Here is an 18,965-nt window from a genome sequence, read left to right as displayed (position 1 = left end):
TCACCACCAGCGTCTTCTCTAAAAAGATGAGATAACAAAAGACTCACGGCTCTTGACTGGATAACTTTAATAACGGTTAATCTATGTTTATACAGTGAAGACTATGAATTGATAGGCTATTATATTTGATCACTATTTCTGTACCTGAAAACCTAGTTTACACCTATAAAAAACCTGACAAGAACTGTTTTTCATTTGTATGTTTGTTCTGTTGCATTTATGTACAATGGGCCTCATTCATGAAACTTTCGTCAATATTTGAGCAAATTCTGAGTATTTGCGCGTAAAATGGACCTTTACGAAAACTCTCCTCCAGATTCAGAAACGCTTTGTATACCACTGATTCGTTAGTTAAACGTGTGTATATTAATGAATTCCAAACATGCGTAAATAAGATGCGCGTGCACGCTCATTCATAATTAGCATAATCCCCGCACATGAGTTACAACTGCAAATGACGTGACTAGGAATGCTGTGGACTCTTCTGGACTTCTTTCTCAGGTTTGGCTCCAGGATTTTGCATAAATGTTGAAGAGACTAATTAGCCATATGACTAGCAATAAATATTCAATTATCGTGTGTCCACCAAAGCATGTTTTAACCAGCTAAACACCTGGTGCTCTTCTGAAAACGGCCAGCTGGTGGCGCTTGAAAGCGCTTTGCAAGGGCAGTGTTTTTCCAGCTGAGATACTTTGATACAGAATATCCATGGCAGTAATGTGTTACTACTAGTATCTAATCCTAGTGAAATCAGAAAATTTACATCAGAGCAGCTTTACGAACGATTTACACACAAATTTGTTCTGCTCGTGTTTCATGAGTGAGGCCCAATGTATGTATATGTACATACTGTATTCTATATACAGTACCAGTCAAAGGTTTGGACACTAATGGGAAAGTGTGTCCAAACGTACTATAATATACACATGAAGAATATCGGCCGATATATCGGTATGCATTTTTTACTCACTAATATCGGCATTGCCCCTAAAAAGAGATAACGGCCGGGATCTAATATTTAGTAATATTTATAATATTTAGTAATAGTATTATTTCTTATTTTGTTTTATATTTTATTTGACAATAACAAGAATACTAAGTATTATTATTTTTATAATCATGTTTTTGCCCAAACTGTGTATAATTATATAATTTATTAATTTTACACCTACTGAACATTTTGCTGTTATTCATCTAAAATACTTTTTTTACAGTTCAATAGTATTATTACAATATTAATAGTTCTTGCTTTGTTTGATAATAATAATACTTATCATTAATATTATTATTTTTACAATAATAATAGGAGACAAATACAGGAGAATCATGAAAAAAAAATTTTTTTGTAAACATATAAACTAGTTTTATAAATAATAAATTTTTTAAAACTAATTTTATTGCAGTATCTTGGCATACCAACTCTTAAAATCATGACTTTGACAACTGCTTGATCTAGTTATCAGTATAAACAAAAACAATAAGAGTCCGTACCTAGTTTGTCCATATTTTTCAGTCGCAGCCTGCAATCCATCAGAAAGGTTTGAAAGATGAAGTTTGAGTTGTACATTTTATGGTTGTGTTGAATTTAAAGGATGTGGTTTCACTGTTGTACTGAAAATATCTTCTTATCTGCAGACTGCTTCTTGATTTCAACATCACAGATTGGTCATCATTGTCAGCACATGATTTAAAAAAAGACTTGAGGGGCTGCAGAGATATTCTTACCAATTTAAGAGAAACTGCTTAGACCAACCTTACAATCATCAAATGTTCACTGCAAAAAAATGCTTTTCTTACTTAGTATTTTTGTCTTGTTTCTAGTCAAAATTTCTAAAGATTCTTAAATTAAGAAACATTTACTAGACAAGTACAAATTATTGTCTTGTTTTGGGAAAAAATAACTTAAAATTAAGAGAGTTTTTGCTGAAAATAAGTGAAATAATCTGCCAGTGGGGTAAACAAAATAATCTTGTTTTAAGATTATTTTTCTTACCCCACTGCATTGGCAGATTATTGATCTTATTTTAAGCAAAAACCTGTTTTTTTCCCCAAAACAGGACACTTACATTTGCTTGTCTAGTAAATACTTCTTGTTTGAAGAATTTTTAGATGTTTGGACTAGAAACAAGACAAAAATACTAAGTAAGAAAAGCATTTTTTTGCAGTTTTCAGTATTTTTTTAAAGTCAGTTACGTAAAAATGTAGATTGGTCTAATTTTATAACCAGAAAATAAGGCAGATTAGCCCTTACTAACTGCTAGTTGGTCATACTAGTTTTTAAGACAGTCTAACTGAAGTTTAGTAGTAGCAAGTTCCATTATGGATCGCTATTATTATGGCGTATTTACCAGGCGCACGCCAGGAGCGGTTCACAGCCGAGGAGACTGATGTTCTTGTAAGAGCAGTGAAAGACAGAGAAGTTGTGTTGTATGGGGATGGGAGAAACCCACCCAAAATAGCGTCAGTTAAACAGTTTTTTCAGTTTTTCAGTCGATTTTTTTTCCTGGTTCTTGACGGACAAACCAGTTTGTCAGATGTCCTTATATACAGATATGTCTTGCCACTATTGGGCAAACAGGTCTGATCCTTAATTACTACAATTAGCCTGAATAATTTGTAAACTAGATTTATGCCTATTGTTTCACATCTTCGTGGCACACCACAATGATTTCCGTCATCTCACGTGTTAACATTTTTTTAGTGTAACAATTTATGAATTGCAAAAATAACTGTTGCATCTGTGTAGATTACATGAGCAAAGTGTATGTGCGTTGTGCACGCTATACATTATAGGGGCGGCAGTGGCTCAGTGGTTCATGTAGGTTGTCTACAAACCGAAAGGTTGGTGGTTCAATCCCCGGTTCCACCTGACCAAGTGTCGAAGTGTCCATGAGCAAGACACCTAACCCCAGCTGCTCCCGACGAGCTGGATGGCGCCTTACATGGCTGACATCGCCGTCGGTGTATGAATGGGTGAATGTGAGGCAAAAATGTGAAGCGCTTTGGATAAAAGCGCTATATAAATGCAGTCCATTTACATTATGGTCAAGCATGCGCCCTTAAAATAGCATAATGAACAACGCGCAACGCGCCACTGACTTTAGACTAGGTTTTTTCTGGTCAGTGGCGCAATTGTTTAGTGGAACAGCAAAATAGCACCAGGGATTGTTTGCGCTGAACCGCCCAGGGAGCGCAAGTTCATTCACTAGTTTAGCGACGTGCTTCTGTGGAGGGAAAAGCGCGCTTTGCTCGGGTGCAAAATAGGAATGACACTCGCGATGGTGTACAAGTCAATTGCGCTGAGTGCAAGATAGGGCCCAATGTCTGTGTTTATGCAACTGCCCCCTGGTTCTCTTGTTCATCTACAAGTAAAAAGAAGAGAAATATTAGTCTATGCAAAGGAGAAGTCTATGCCCAAGGACCAGTGACCAATGCATAACAATAATGCGTTACTCCCTTAAAAAGTAACTAATTGAGTTACTTAGTTACTTTTAAAGAAAAGTTACATTACTTTTGTGTTACTTTTTCTCACCGTTGTTTTTTATAACAAAAAAGTTCTATTTTTATGCAAATTTTAAGACCTCTTTACACCAAAATTTAAATAATAAGCCTCAGACCGAGGTAAAAATGCGAATTCACACATGTACCGTAGAGGGCGCAGCTCAAACAAACCTTTCAGCTGCCGTTCTGGATAACGGAAGAATAGGACGCAGGAGAAAAAGGTTTAGCACACTTACTTCACCAATAAAAAACTAAAATCTAAAGTCATTTTTGCTTTTGGTTTAACCGAATCATCAAAAGTCAGCAGCAAAACATTGCTCAATAAAGTGGGATTAAATGCATAAAAATATATGTTTTATTTAATATTTAATTATTGGAGGTTATTCTGATTTAGCATTTAACTGATTTTATTCATTTTGAAGAGTACTGAATCTTGTGCAAGTGAGATAAATAAATTCTCACAATTAGTCTAGAACTATAATAACCTGTTCACCAGTGTTGGGTGTAATTAGTTACTAAGTAATTAGTTACTGTAATTTAATTACTTTTTCCTTGAAAAGGTAAAGTAATGGATTACTCTTAGGTTTTGTGTAATTTAATTACGGTTACTTCACATGTAATTGAACTAAATACAGTATATAGACTGTAGAACAATTATACAATAGTGGAATTAACATCAAAACTTTTAAAATTCATGTTTTTTATCTTTCCTTCTCACGTCTAAAACTTTGGTCAGTTAATACGAATAATTGATGTCGTTTTATATTTTGTATTTGAATGAATTAAAAGAGCCGTTTCATATCTATCCTTGAATTGCTTAACTAGTCGATGTTGATATAGGATTTAGAAAGTAATTAGTAATAAGTAATTAAATACTTTTTGGAGAGAGTAATTTGTACAGTAATCTAGTTACACTTTTGAAGATGTAATTAGTAACTAGTAATTAATTACTTTTTTAGAGTAACTTACCCAACACTGCTGTTCACACACAACACCTTACTCTCAATTTTTTTTTTTTTTACATGGGGAGAACAGAGCTGTCAGTGAAATGTGAAAAAGTAACTCAGATATTTTGTTGTCAATTTTAAAAGTAATGCGTTACTTCACTAGTTACTTGGAAAAGTAATCTGATTATGTAACTCAAGTTACTTGTAATGCGTTACCCCCAACACTGCCATGGACTACGGGTGGAAAATAGCAATTTTCTAAAACCCGGTGCTATGCATCTCTACTTGCTATAAACAGGGTTAATGTTTTTATTGTGCACTGTCCCTGCTCAAATAAAAGTAATAATAATAAAAATGTATGTTGCTTTACAGGTGGTAAAGAGAACAAGATGCCCATCCTGATCTCAAAGATCTTCAAAGGGCTGGCAGCGGACCAGACGGAGGCTCTTTACGTGGGCGATGCCATTTTGTCCGTGAATGGGTGCGACCTCAGAGAAGCCACTCATGATGAGGCTGTTCAGGCCCTGAAGAAAACAGGCAAAGAGGTCATTCTGGAAGGTAAGACAGAGCTGATTGTTTGGCTTGAAGGAATAGTTCTCCCAAAAGTGAAATTCATGTCATCATGTAGTCATCCCCGTGTTGTTGCAGATGCTCAAATGTGAGAATGAATCTCAAGCTCAAACCATAGACTGTAAAAAAATATGGACCTTGGTCTCTGAAGAGCTTTTTTAAAGCCTAAAGTTGCCATCTTAGTAGCACCTTGCTTCATTCCCCGATAACTAAAAATGGGCAAAGAGCGGGACGTGGGCGGAGTCTGTGACTAACAGACAGCAGACAAAAAGCAATCAACCTGTCACTCAAAGTGACCACGCCTTTAATTATGCAAAACTTTAAGGCTTATTATTATTTAAACCAATGAATTTTTAAAAAAGACCCCCCTCACAGTCGTCATAAAGTGAAAAATTAGCCGCATAGACCAAAATCACAATTTGTACCAGACTGTAAACAGGTTTTTTCTGCTGTAAAGTAAAAGCATTTTAACATGAGGCTCAATGAGATTCTGCTCCTTCTGGAGTCTGCCCCTGGTGGCCAGTCGATGAACTGCAGTTTAAGTCACTTCCGTATTGGCTTCAACAGAAACTGGGGGAAGTTTCCACTTGGCTCAAACATGTTGCGTATGTGTGTGTGTGTTGATCAATGTTCAAATGTGAAAAAAGCCTAAATTAAATCTGTTTATCATATAAAGTGATCATGTCATTTTAGAAAATTTAGACTAAACCTTTCAAGGTCCCACTTTATATTAGGTGACCTTAACTACTGTGTACTTCAAAAAATAAGTACAATGTACTTATTGTGCTCATATTGTGTTTCAGAACATTTTTGCTGATATTGAGGTGGGATACAGGTAAAGACAGGTGTGGTGGTGTGGGTCAGTTTAAGGGTAGAGTTAGGGACAGGTGTGGTGGTGTGTGTCAGTTTAAGGGTAGAGTTAGGGACAGGTGTGGTGGTGTGGGTCAGTTTAAGGGTAGAGTTAGGGACAGGTGTGGTGGTGTGGGTCAGTTTAAGGGTAGAGTTAGGGTCAGGTGTGGTGGTGTGGATCAGTTTAAGGGTAGAGTTAGGGTCAGGTGTGGTGGTGTGGGTCTGTTTAAGGGTAGAGTTAGGGCCAGGTGTGGTGGTGTGGGTCAGTTTAAGGGTAGAGTTAGGGACAGGTGTGGTGGTGTGGGTCAGTTTAAGGGTAGAGTTAGGGTCAGGTGTGGTGGTGTGGGTCAGTTTAAGGGTAGAGTTAGGGTCAGGTGTGGTGGTGTGGGTCAATTTAAGGGTAGAGTTAGGGACAGGTGTGGTGGTGTGGGTCAGTTTAAGGGTAGAGTTAGGGTCAGGTGTGGTGGTGTGGGTCAGTTTAAGGGTAGAGTTAGGGACAGGTGTGGTGGTGTGGGTCAGTTTAAGGGTAGAGTTAGGGACAGCTGTGGTGGTGTGGGTCAGTTTAAGGGTAGAGTTAGGGACAGGTGTGGTGGTGTGGGTCAGTTTAAGGGTAGAGTTAGGGACAGGTGTGGTGGTGTGGGTCAGTTTAAGGGTAGAGTTAGGGACAGGTGTGGTGGTGTGTGTCAGTTTAAGGGTAGAGTTAGGGACAGGTGTGGTGGTGTGGGTCAGTTTAAGGGTAGAGTTAGGGTCAGGTGTGGTGGTGTGGGTCAGTTTAAGGGTAGAGTTAGGGACAGGTGTGGTGGTGTGGGTCAGTTTAAGGGTAGAGTTAGGGACAGGTGTGATGGTGTGGGTCAGTTTAAGGGTAGAGTTAGGGACAGGTGTGGTGGTGTGGGTCAGTTTAAGGGTAGAGTTAGGGTCAGGTGTGGTGGTGTGGGTCAGTTTAAGGGTAGAGTTAGGGACAGGTGTGGTGGTGTGGGTCAGTTTAAGGGTAGAGTTAGGGACAGGTGTGGTGGTGTGGGTCAGTTTAAGGGTAGAGTTAGGGACAGGTGTGGTGGTGTGTGTCAGTTTAAGGGTAGAGTTAGAGACAGGTGTGGTGGTGTGGGTCAGTTTAAGGGTAGAGTTAGGGTCAGGTGTGGTGGTGTGGGTCAGTTTAAGGGTAGAGTTAGGGTCAGGTGTGGTGGTGTGGGTCAGTTTAAGGGTAGAGTTAGAGACAGGTGTGGTGGTGTGGGTCAGTTTAAGGGTAGAGTTAGGGTCAGGTGTGGTGGTGTGGGTCAGTTTAAGGGTAGAGTTAGGGACAGGTATGGTGGTGTGGGTCAGTTTAAGGGTAGAGTTAGGGACAGGTGTGGTGGTGTGGGTCAGTTTAAGGGTAGAGTTAGGGACAGGTGTGGTGGTGTGGGTCAGTTTAAGGGTAGAGTTAGGGTCAGGTGTGGTGGTGTGGGTCAGTTTAAGGGTAGAGTTAGGGACAGGTGTGATGGTGTGGGTCAGTTTAAGGGTAGAGTTAGGGACAGGTGTGGTGGTGTGGGTCAGTTTAAGGGTAGAGTTAGGGTCAGGTGTGGTGGTGTGGGTCAGTTTAAGGGTAGAGTTAGGGACAGGTGTGGTGGTGTGGGTCAGTTTAAGGGTAGAGTTAGGGTCAGGTGTGGTGGTGTGGGTCAGTTTAAGGGTAGAGTTAGGGACAGGTGTGATGGTGTGGGTCAGTTTAAGGGTAGAGTTAGGGACAGGTGTGGTGGTGTGGGTCAGTTTAAGGGTAGAGTTAAGGTCAGGTGTGGTGGTGTGGGTCAGTTTAAGGGTAGAGTTAGGGACAGGTGTGGTGGTGTGGGTCAGTTTAAGGGTAGAGTTAGGGACAGGTGTGGTGGTGTGGGTCAGTTTAAGGGTAGAGTTAGGGTCAGGTGTGGTGGTGTGGGTCAGTTTAAGGGTAGAGTTAGGGACAGGTGTGGTCGTGTGGGTCAGTTTAAGGGTAGAGTTAGGGACAGGTGTGGTGGTGTGGGTCAGTTTAAGGGTAGAGTTAGGGTCAGGTGTGGTGGTGTGGGTCAGTTTAAGGGTAGAGTTAGGGACAGGTGTGATGGTGTGGGTCAGTTTAAGGGTAGAGTTAGGGACAGGTGTGGTGGTGTGGGTCAGTTTAAGGGTAGAGTTAGGGTCAGGTGTGGTGGTGTGGGTCAGTTTAAGGGTAGAGTTAGGGACAGGTGTGGTGGTGTGGGTCAGTTTAAGGGTAGAGTTAGGGACAGGTGTGGTGGTGTGGGTCAGTTTAAGGGTAGAGTTAGGGACAGGTGTGGTGGTGTGGGTCAGTTTAAGGGTAGAGTTAGGGTCAGGTGTGGTGGTGTGGGTCAGTTTAAGGGTAGAGTTAGGGTCAGGTGTGGTGGTGTGGGTCAGTTTAAGGGTAGAGTTGGGGACAGGTGTGGTGGTGAGGGTCAGTTTAAGGGTAGAGTTAGGGTCAGATGTGGTGGTGTGGGTCAGTTTAAGGGTAGAGATAGGGACAGGTGTGGTGGTGTGGGTCAGTTTAAGGGTAGAGTTAGGGTCAGCTGTGGTGGTGTGGGTCAGTTTAAGGGTAGAGTTAGGGACAGGTGTGGTGGTGTGGGTCAGTTTAAGGGTAGAGTTAGGGTCAGGTGTGGTGGTGTGGGTCAGTTTAAGGGTAGAGTTAGGGTCAGGTGTGGTGGTGTGGGTCAGTTTAAGGGTAGAGTTAGAGACAGGTGTGGTGGTGTGGGTCAGTTTAAGGGTAGAGTTAGGGTCAGGTGTGGTGGTGTGGGTCAGTTTAAGGGTAGAGTTAGGGACAGGTGTGGTGGTGTGGGTCAGTTTAAGGGTAGAGTTAGGGACAGGTGTGGTGGTGTGGGTCAGTTTAAGGGTAGAGTTAGGGACAGGTGTGGTGGTGTGGGTCAGTTTAAGGGTAGAGTTAGGGTCAGGTGTGGTGGTGTGGGTCAGTTTAAGGGTAGAGATAGGGACAGGTGTGGTGGTGTGGGTCAGTTTAAGGGTAGAGTTAGGGTCAGCTGTGGTGGTGTGGGTCAGTTTAAGGGTAGAGTTAGGGACAGGTGTGGTGGTGTGGGTCAGTTTAAGGGTAGAGTTATGGTCAGCTGTGGTGGTGTGGGTCAGTTTAAGGGTAGAGTTAGGGTCAGGTGTGGTGGTGTGGGTCAGTTTAAGGGTAGAGTTAGAGACAGGTGTGGTGGTGTGGGTCAGTTTAAGGGTAGAGTTAGGGTCAGGTGTGGTGGTGTGGGTCAGTTTAAGGGTAGAGTTAGGGACAGGTGTGGTGGTGTGGGTCAGTTTAAGGGTAGAGTTAGGGAAAGGTGTGGTGGTGTGGGTCAGTTTAAGGGTAGAGTTAGGGACAGGTGTGGTGGTGTGGGTCAGTTTAAGGGTAGAGTTAGGGTCAGGTGTGGTGGTGTGGGTCAGTTTAAGGGTAGAGTTAGGGTCAGGTGTGGTGGTGTGGGTCAGTTTAAGGGTAGAGTTAGGGACAGGTGTGGTGGTGTGGGTCAGTTTAAGGGTAGAGTTAGGGTCAGGTGTGGTGGTGTGGGTCAGTTTAAGGGTAGAGTTAGGGACAGGTGTGGTGGTGAGGGTCAGTTTAAGGGTAATTGTTTGGGTCAGGTGTGGTGGTGTGGGTCAGTTTAAGGGTAGAGTTAGGGACAGGTTTGGTGGTGTGGGTCAGTTTAAGGGTAGAGTTAGGGTCAGGTGTGGTGGTGTGGGTCAGTTTAAGGGTAGAGTTAGGGACAGGTGTGGTGGTGTGGGTCAGTTTAAGGGTAGAGTTAGGGTCATGTGTGGTGGTGTGGGTCAGTTTAAGGGTAGAGTTAGGGACAGGTGTGGTGGTGAGGGTCAGTTTAAGGGTAAAGTTTGGGACAGTAGTTAGGTATTAGTAGTAGTTAAGACCACCCAAAATTAAGTGAGTTCCCGCTTAATTATTATGGATTAGTTTTACGATCTCTTTATGAACTTTTTGAAGCATCAGCGATGGTTTGAATGATTCATTCACAAATCAGACTAATTTCCTGACTCGGTGATCATCACAGTTTTGCACACAACCTTACACAATACTATCAATATGACTTTTATAGACTTGCAATATAGTCGTATTAATCACTTAAAAGATCACTTATGGTACTTTTTGTCATTTTCAAGCTTGACAGACCCATATTCACATTCATTGTACTTTTCAGACCATGACATATAAAAAATAACATTTGTGATTTCAATAAATAATTTGAGAGTGAGAGTGAACTCTTAGATGTAAGTATTCAAACTGTATAAGCCTTTTTATGAGGCGTTGGATAGACAAAATTATGACTTGCAACTTTCCTTTTTTTTGCATGCTGTTTCCATTTTCTCTTCTTGCAGAGGTCAGCAACCTTTTTGACATGAAGCGTTCAAATGGGAAACCATGAGACCTCAGTAATTGCACACAAGTGTTTGGAACTAAAATTGAGTACAAGCATATCAGTGAATGATAATTACATTAATGCACTTTTTTAAAAGGCTTGATGGAGACCATAATGGAAGATGGGCTTCATAGTTTTTATGAGCGTGTGTGTGTGTGTGTGTGTGTGTGTGTGTGTGTGTGTGTGTGTGTGTGTGTGTGTGAGAGAGAGAGAGATACCCATAATGCCGTATCAGCATTTTATCCCCTTTAAGAAGGCTCTTAAGAGCCAGTGATGCAAGAGTGAATGGTGTTTGCACGTAATGCTGCTTTCAGGTCCTCTGGGAAGGTCCAACATATACAAGTTTAGAATTCGTAATTATGATGAGATAGGCGTTCAGTGAGTCAAATGCATGTTTTGACAATTTCAGAATTAGCTTTAATGCCAAGTATGTTTACTCACACAAGGAATTTGTCATGGTGACGTGAGCTTCAAGTGCAGAAAAAAATACAGACATACAGGGATAAGGCAGTAAAAAAGAAATATATATCACAATAAAAAAAATATGTGCAATGTTGTAATAAAAATATAACATCTGCAATGTGCAGTGTGTAATATCTTTGAGGATCTATTCACAGAAATGCAATAAAATATACATAACTATTTTTCAGTGGAGTATAAAGACCTTTCATAATGAACTGTTATGTTTTTATTACATTAGAATGGGCCGTTTCTATCCACACACACCGCGCCATGTTTCTACAGTAGACCTAAAGGGACAAACTGCTCGAGTGCTAGCTACTCTCTGCTCTCTCAGACGACAACACTTTTGTCCTGTGAGGGCCACCATAGCTTCTCTACCTGAAAGGGAGGGGTGAGCAACCGCATCGCTATTTTAACATTCTGAGCAAATGGTCTGAAGCGCATGGAGCAGTGTCCAAAAACGGTCGGTGTGCCAGGCACACGGTCTAAAAGGGTCGTCTCTGGTGTGTTTTGGGCATAATGTGCAATAAACCAATCAGAGTCTCATCTCCCATTCCCTTTAAAAGCCAGTTGTCCTCGAACCATGAGCGAATTCACATGTGACTTGAAAGACTGAACGCTTCTCCAAAAAGAGATAATATTTGGCATGTGTTTGTGCTGCTGCGCATCCCTGTGTGTGTAATAATCAGAGTGTGCGTGCGTTGTGCACCACCTTAGGCACATATTACTAACACACTCTTTAAATAACACAGAAATACTGCGCTATTGACTTTAGAGCAGGTGTGTGTTGGTCAGTGGTTTTCAGTTCCTCACAATAGCAATGCTCCAACAATACTCCTGAACACACCTGGTTTAGACCAGAGGTGAACAGATGCACCAGTGCATTTACTATTTAAACAACGTTTAGCTGGACGTGAAAATGATAAAGGCGTTGGGCTGAAATTATAAAAAACACTTTTGTTGCGCCTGGCGTCGCATTGAACCGGTGTATGAAAGTTTTATGACCTTGGATGGATGCATGTAAACCTATTGCAGGAGACCAAAATAAGGAATCTTTAAAATATTATAACATGGGCGCTTTAATGTTACTAATGCTTTGGCAATGTAAAGCCTTTTTATCAGGCCAAATAGCCATGTGAACTTTGAGAGACATGAGCTAGAGACAGAAGGGCAGTTTAAGAGAGTCAGAACAAGAGGGTTTGCAAGCATGAAAATTCCTGTCATCCACTGCAGATTTTCCCATGCTTGGGCGCAACACACACACACACACACACACACACACACACACACACACACACACACACACACACACACACACACACACACACACACACACACACACACACACACACACACACACACACACACACACACACACATGTTGGTCTATGTGGTTTACAGGGACTCTCCATAGGCGTAATGGTTTTTATACTGTACAAACCGTATTTTCTATCCCCTTACACTGCCCCTGCCCCTAAACCTACCCATCACAGGAAACATTCTGCATTTTTACTTTCTCAAAAAAACATCATTTAGTATGTTTTTAAGGCCATTTGAATTATGAGGACATTTGATATGTCCTCATAAACCACATTTATAGTGTAATACCAGTGTAATACCCATGTAGTTATACAAATTTGTGTCCTCATAAACCACATAAACAGACTCACACACACACACGGGCAGCTCAGACTCTTGCAGTCGTTCTATCTCAGGGATTTACTCCCTTCTGCTTAGTGAGTTTTCTATGATCCTGTAATTGAGTGTGTTTGGTTCTCGCTCCACTTCTGCATCTTTCTCCTCTGCCACTCACATCTGCTTCACCACTGAGGCATTCAGTTCTGTTTCATTCATTTCATTGTGGATAATACTGTGGATGTGGAGAAAAAGATGTTTCTTATGGAATATTGAACCAACTCCACCTCCATTTTGCAGCGACATCTCATCGCTGATAAAGAGGGCGGGGCAACCTGTCACTCACATTAGATCGGCCAATAGGAAACCACAAATGTCCAATCAGTTCCCCACAGACAGAATCAAGCCCCGCCCTACATTTGTTCTTGTTTGAGAAGCGTTAAACTCAGATATACGGTGCAATAGAGAATTAAAGACAAGCTCAACTTCCGTTTCATGCCAAGTTTAACTTAATTTGGGGTCTGATTGTGCTTTACTCGCCCTGTGTTAATTTTGTCTGGACCTTCGCTGAGTCTCGCACCTTTCTGTCTTTCTCTCTATTGTTCTTTCATTCTTGTTGAGAGTGGGTGGATTTTCTCCTGTGACATTTGAATCAAATTATACATGAAGGTTTGTCAGCTGCTCCAAATTCATTGGCTATAAAATCCATCATTCATGGAAGAACATGTGTGTTTGTGAGTTTCTGTGTGTGTGTGTGTGTGTGTGTGTGTGCACTTGTTTATATTACATTGTGGGGACCAAATTTCCCCATAATGATAGTAAAACCTGAGATCACCAGCCAGCGGTCCCCACTTTTCAAAAGGCTTATAAATCATACAGGACATGTTTTTTTGAGAAAGTAAAAATGCAGAATTTTTCCTGTGATGGGTAGGTTTAGAGGCAGTGTGTGTGTGCGTGTGTGTGTGTATGTGCGCGTGCGTGCGTGCGTGTATGTAAGTGTGTAAGTGTGTGTTCTGGTCTAGCAGAAGAGAATTCTTTCTGTGCAAAATCTTCCAGCCTGATTTAATGTGAAAAGTAAACAGATTCCTTATGTTACCAGCGTGTCCAAAGCAGACGTGACACAACACGTTCGGAGGAGTTGCTCACTGAAAGTTAAAATGCTGCATGACACAACAAAATCACAGCATTAAAGAATTTTTAATATCTAATATACTGTGTAAATATAGTTTTCACTGTATCAATTGTTGTGTTTTTCGTACGAGAACATTATATTGCATTAAGTAAAGTGGTATATCTGTTCATTCTGAATGAATGGGGGGTTTGGTCACTCAGCTGGTCGCACCATTGTTTTTATATTAATCATAATTAATTCATGTTCTGTTGATTTATATATGATGGTTTTGCATTGATGTAAAGATTGACATGACTAAAAGCTTGATATTCGGTAAATATTTGAATATGAACATTGCTTTCAACAAGCATAAATCTAAAAGCTTAAATATTATCAACCAACATAGTATACCAGAAGTATTATTGCCATGGTTGTTATTATTTCATTAAAGTAAGATTTACATTTATTCAGCAAGGACGCATTAAATTGCTCATAAGTGATGGTTTATAATATTACAAAAGATTATATTTCAAATAATTGCTTTTGAACTCTCTATTCATCAAAGAATCCTGATTTTTTATTTATTTATCAGTTTCCACAGAAATATGAAACTGTTTCCAACATTGATAATAATCATATATATTTATTGTGCAGCAAATCATATAGGAATGATTGGATCATGTGACACTGAAGACTGGAGTAATGAGGATACATTTTTAAGTTTTAAATAAGTTTTAGCTCAAAATACCCACAGATAATGTTTTATAGCATGTTAAAATTGTCACTTTTTGAGGGTGAGCAACAACAAAAAAACAGTTTTTGTGTGTGTGTCCCTTTAAATGCAAATGAGCTGCGGCTCCATGCCCCTCTTTCAGAAAGAGGGCGGGGCTTCAAAAGCTCATGTTATCAGCTCAGGTCCTTAAAAAGTAATCTCTCTTTGCTTTGAACTTTGAGCGTTGTATTTTTGCAGATGTTGTTTATGCTCAAACAGCAACATTACACACTCACTAAAGTTAAAAAAGTCAAATCATAATCAACCACCCCTTTAAAGAAAACAAATCTTACCAAAACTTTTAACTTGTAGTGTACTGTACAGTAATGCATGCAAGGCTTTATAGCATACTGATTATAGAATGTGATGAAGAACATGTTATGCAATGATGAACTCTTATACATTGACATATTGCTGTATTACATTTTGCATTTCAATGCAATTTAAAGTGTGAAAATGTAACTTTTGGAACAAGTGGAACATCAAGTTAAGCAGATTGCATTGTGGGATACACATGCTCTGATCATGCTCTACACATGTTGGCCAGTGTAGATCATCCAGGAATTCTGTGCATGCATAATAGACGCAAACTGTGTACAGTATACTGCAAAAATAGCACGAGTAGTTTGCTATAACATATCAAATGCCGAGATACCCCACCCCTGTTTCTCTCTCTCGAGATGCAAACCGAATGCATGGCTTCATTCCAGGTCAGATCTTCATTCTTGTGGCCAAATTGAACATTTGCACTTAACTAAATTAAAATCATAAGCACTTCCAGCTGTTTTTATGGCTTCCAGTCAGGATGAGAAGCCGTGATGTATTTCTGGGATGATGAAAGTGTGATATTCACTCTAGAAAATGTTTCTCTCTGTTGGACCGTCTCCAGATATTTCAGTGATACGCTAATGAAAAGAAAAGCCTGTGTTAGCTACTGAGAGATCTGAGCGCATGCTGCTTGTATTAAACAGTTTAAAAATGGAAACACACACACTTACATTCATCCTCTTGATTTTAAAATGCAATGAGATTGAGATATTTTTAAGCATGACTTAAGCCAGCAAACAGGAAACAGTTCTGGTAAAGGTCTCATGAATTATGAACAAACGTTTTTCCAGAAACATTTGTTCAAAGTTATCTGGTATTCAATAATGTTCTCACAACGTTAGCACAAACACATTATTTAAACACAGTTTTTTTCTGAAACGTTTTTTAAATGTTAACTTGTTTCAAAAGTAACAATTTTAAGTTGCAAAGCTGACTCAAAGAAAAGCTTTTATAGACACCAGGCCCAGAAAACGAGGCTCTAAAATCAATAAAGTAATAGAAGGGGGAAACTCTGCCTCTACAGATAAACGTGTACGCCTACTTCTGTAGCCCCGCCCACCCGATTCTGTAGCCCCGCCCACCTGCTTCTGTAGCCCTGCCCACCGACTCGAGCAGCTAAACCAGCAATAAACATGCCGAAAATTGCAAGATAATTGTAAAAACACAATGCTGTGCTTCTCTATTGGATCTGACAGGAATAGTGCAGCACACTTATGTGAGTAAAACATGTTTTTATATGTGACAGTATTGCATTGTTACAGATCGTATTGATTATGTGTACGTGTCTAACAGAACATACCTCGGCACGCTGGCACAGGCTGGAGAATCCTTTATTTGTTGCTTCATTGCGATTCGGGATCAGACTCAGTGTGGGCCAAGACTTGCAAAGCCCAACGTCCCAGAGCTGTGTGTTTTCCAGACGGGCTACCAAAACATAAGCCCGTCGGCAGGCCGGTGAATCTTAAATAGTGAAATAAGATTCAGTTCTTGATCTGCATTGTTCACTCTCTTGACTTGATATTTGAAGAGCGTGTGTGTGTGTGTGTGTGTGTGGTTTGTGCTTATATCCACCGATCAGGTGGGCCAAGTAATAAAAAAATAAAATTCCAATCAATCATGGGTGATGAGAGATAAATCATTGTGTTTGTTTGGTAAAGACATTTTGAGAGTCCTGTCAGAGAATCAATCTAGTTGCTTCTTTTAAATCAATCCCTCCCTCATGTGAACTGAAAGTGGAGCTGAAGCTCATTAAATATGCAAATCTTGTCCAATCCTAGCCGTGGGCGGTTACTTCCAAGTCTCCAGTGACACGCCCATCAGAACCCAGCGTTCAGGAGAGAGCCTCAAAACCAGTGTAGGAAAAAGCCTATTACTTATTAGTTATGATGTTTTTGAATGTAAAAACCACATGAACGTCATTAGTTGACCTCACACAACAGTATACTTTTTTTTAAAAGCCAGTTCATGACACCTTTAATGCATTATATACAGTATAAAGGCTGTTAGACATATTTGTGTCAGCTGAAAAGTGCCCACATACTTTTTGGGCCTGCATCGGTTTCGTCCTGTGGTTTTTTTGTGTGTTTTTCGGGAACATTTTTGTGTAGGCGATGAGTGACATTCCAGGCACAGCGTAGCCAATCAGACGGATTCCGGACGCTCCCACGGCAACCGGAGAGCCGGAGCTGGGCTGCAGGGATCTGTTGTGTTTGCAGTGGCTCCATGTTCTTGTGTTTGTCCAGTCAGGCAGCAAAACTAACTGCGTGCTTCCATGTCGCCCAAACTAGGCCTCGGCACCTGGAAACAGCCGGCCAGACCCAAAAATCTGTATCTCGTCTCTTAAAGGATGCTCGCTTTGTGTCCCAAAGGGCAGGAATGTTCACGTTTAGATAGAGCAGTGACAGCACAGACAGATTTAGATCTTGTTTTTCTTCTGCCTTCACTGTCTGTAACGGTTAAACCCACAAACACTTCAAGTGCACTGAAAAAATGCCATTTCGTTCTAATTTTGTGTGTGTGTGTGTTTGAGGGAAAGTTGTTTCCACAGTATGTATAATACAGCTCTGGAAAAAATTAAAGGGTTAGTTCACCCAAAAATGAAATTGATGTCATTAACTCCTCGCCCTAATGTCGTCCCACACCCGTAAGACCTCCGTTCATCTTCACACACAGTTTAAGATATTTTATATTTAGTCCGAGAGCGTATGCAAGTGTATGCACACTATACTGTCCATGTCCAGAAAGGGAATAAAAACATCATCACAGTAGTCCATATGAGACATCAGTGGGTTAATTAGAGTCTCTTGAAGCATCAGAAATACATTTGGGTCCAAAAATAACAAAAACTACGACTTTATTCAGCATTGTCTTCTCTTCCGGGTTTGTGTTCAATCCTCAAATAAAGATTCAAACGGTTATGAATCAGCGAATTGATTCATGATTCGGATCGCCAATGTCACGTGATTTCAGCAGTTTGACACGCGATCCGAATCATGAATCAATTCGCTGATTCATAACCGTTTGAATGGACAGTTTAGTGTGCACACACTTGCATACGCTCTCGGACTAAATATAAAATATCTTAAACTGTGTGTAAGATGAACGGAGGTCTTACGGGTGTGGAGCGACATTAGGGAGAGGAGTTAATGACATCAATTTCATTTTTGGGTGAACTAACCCTTGCATTTTTCCCAGAGCTCTATTATACATGCTGTGAAAACAAGATTCCCTCACACACACACATAATTAGAAAGAAATGGCGTTTTTTTTCAGTGCACTTGAAGTGTTTGTGGGTTTAACAATGTCATTTTTGGGTGAACTAACCCTTTAAGAGACCATTTAACATCTTCATTTTTTCCAGAGCTGTATTTCATTGCTTTTACTTAATATGTTTCAGTGAAATGTTGTCTTGTCTTATCATTTGGAGAAAGAAACAAATTAATTATCAGTGATCAAATATACAGTTTTCACTCAGAAACTGCTCAGACATTTCATAAAGAAAACGCAAGTAACACATCGAATTAAACAGTCCAACAAGGTAGCAGTGTTAAAACATTTACATTTTTTTAAAGGGTTCACCCAAAAATGAAAATGATTTCATTAATTCCTCTCCCTCATGTCGTTGGACACCCGTCAGACCTTCGTTCATCTTCAGAACACAAATGAAGATATTTTAGTGTAAAGCTGAGAAAGGCTTCAGATAGGCCTCCATTGGCATTCAGTCCATTCCCACTCACAAGACCCATAAAGGCCCTAAACACATCGACACACAGCCCATCTCACTACAGCGGCTGCACAATAATGATACAATGCCACGAGAATAGTTATTGTGCACAAAAATCGAAATAACGACTTTATTCTGCATTTATAATGTTAACTATAACATTAAGGTACTTGTGTTGTGCTATATCTTATGCATTTCTAAAGCAGCGAAGCACAAATCGATCGTGTGTATCTAGAAGTGTTTGCATTCTCGTACTAAAGCATATGAATCTGCCATTGGACTTGATCCGGACATTTGGTTTGGGTTAAACCAAATCATCCAAAGATGAGCTGTATTTTTCCGCCTGTTACTCATTAGAAAAATCATGACCTCCTCCCTGTTTCCTTCCTTTGCTTTTCTTTTTTTCCTATGTTTCCACACCAAAAACCAGTGACATTACAAAACCAGACTGCTCCCAATCGACAGAACACACACCCCTGCGCTTTCATCTCGTTCTCCTCGACAGCAGTGAGACTAACTGGAGACTTTAGTTTAAAGCTAATCCACAGTTTAGTGAAACCACATGTGAAAAATCACGCAGGATGGGTCTTGACTTTGGGACATATTAATGAAGTGCATTTGAATTTCATGTTGAAGAGGTTTTCGAGTGTTTTAAGAAAAGATCTCGAACTGTGCTTCACAGCACAAAGTCTGAACTCACCAATACGAGCTCATT

At 40.4% G+C, this 18,965-nt stretch overlaps 1 protein-coding gene across 1 annotated transcript in view; it reads left to right on the top strand.

Annotated features, from left to right (window-relative positions):
• Nucleotides 1-18,965, top strand: part of snta1 (syntrophin, alpha 1) — a 53,202-nt gene that overhangs the window by 12,236 nt on the left and 22,001 nt on the right. Inside the window, exon 2 of the mRNA XM_067458750.1 lies at nt 4,821-5,006. Coding sequence (XP_067314851.1) covers nt 4,821-5,006 — 186 coding nt within the window. The remainder of the gene's footprint in view (nt 1-4,820; nt 5,007-18,965) is intronic.

The sequence above is a fragment of the Pseudorasbora parva genome, chromosome 12 (genome assembly GCF_024679245.1).
Source record: "Pseudorasbora parva isolate DD20220531a chromosome 12, ASM2467924v1, whole genome shotgun sequence".
Lineage (NCBI taxonomy): Eukaryota > Metazoa > Chordata > Actinopteri > Cypriniformes > Gobionidae > Pseudorasbora > Pseudorasbora parva.
Note: the sequence above shows the minus strand (reverse complement) of the source record. Positions and strands in the feature narration are given on the sequence as shown.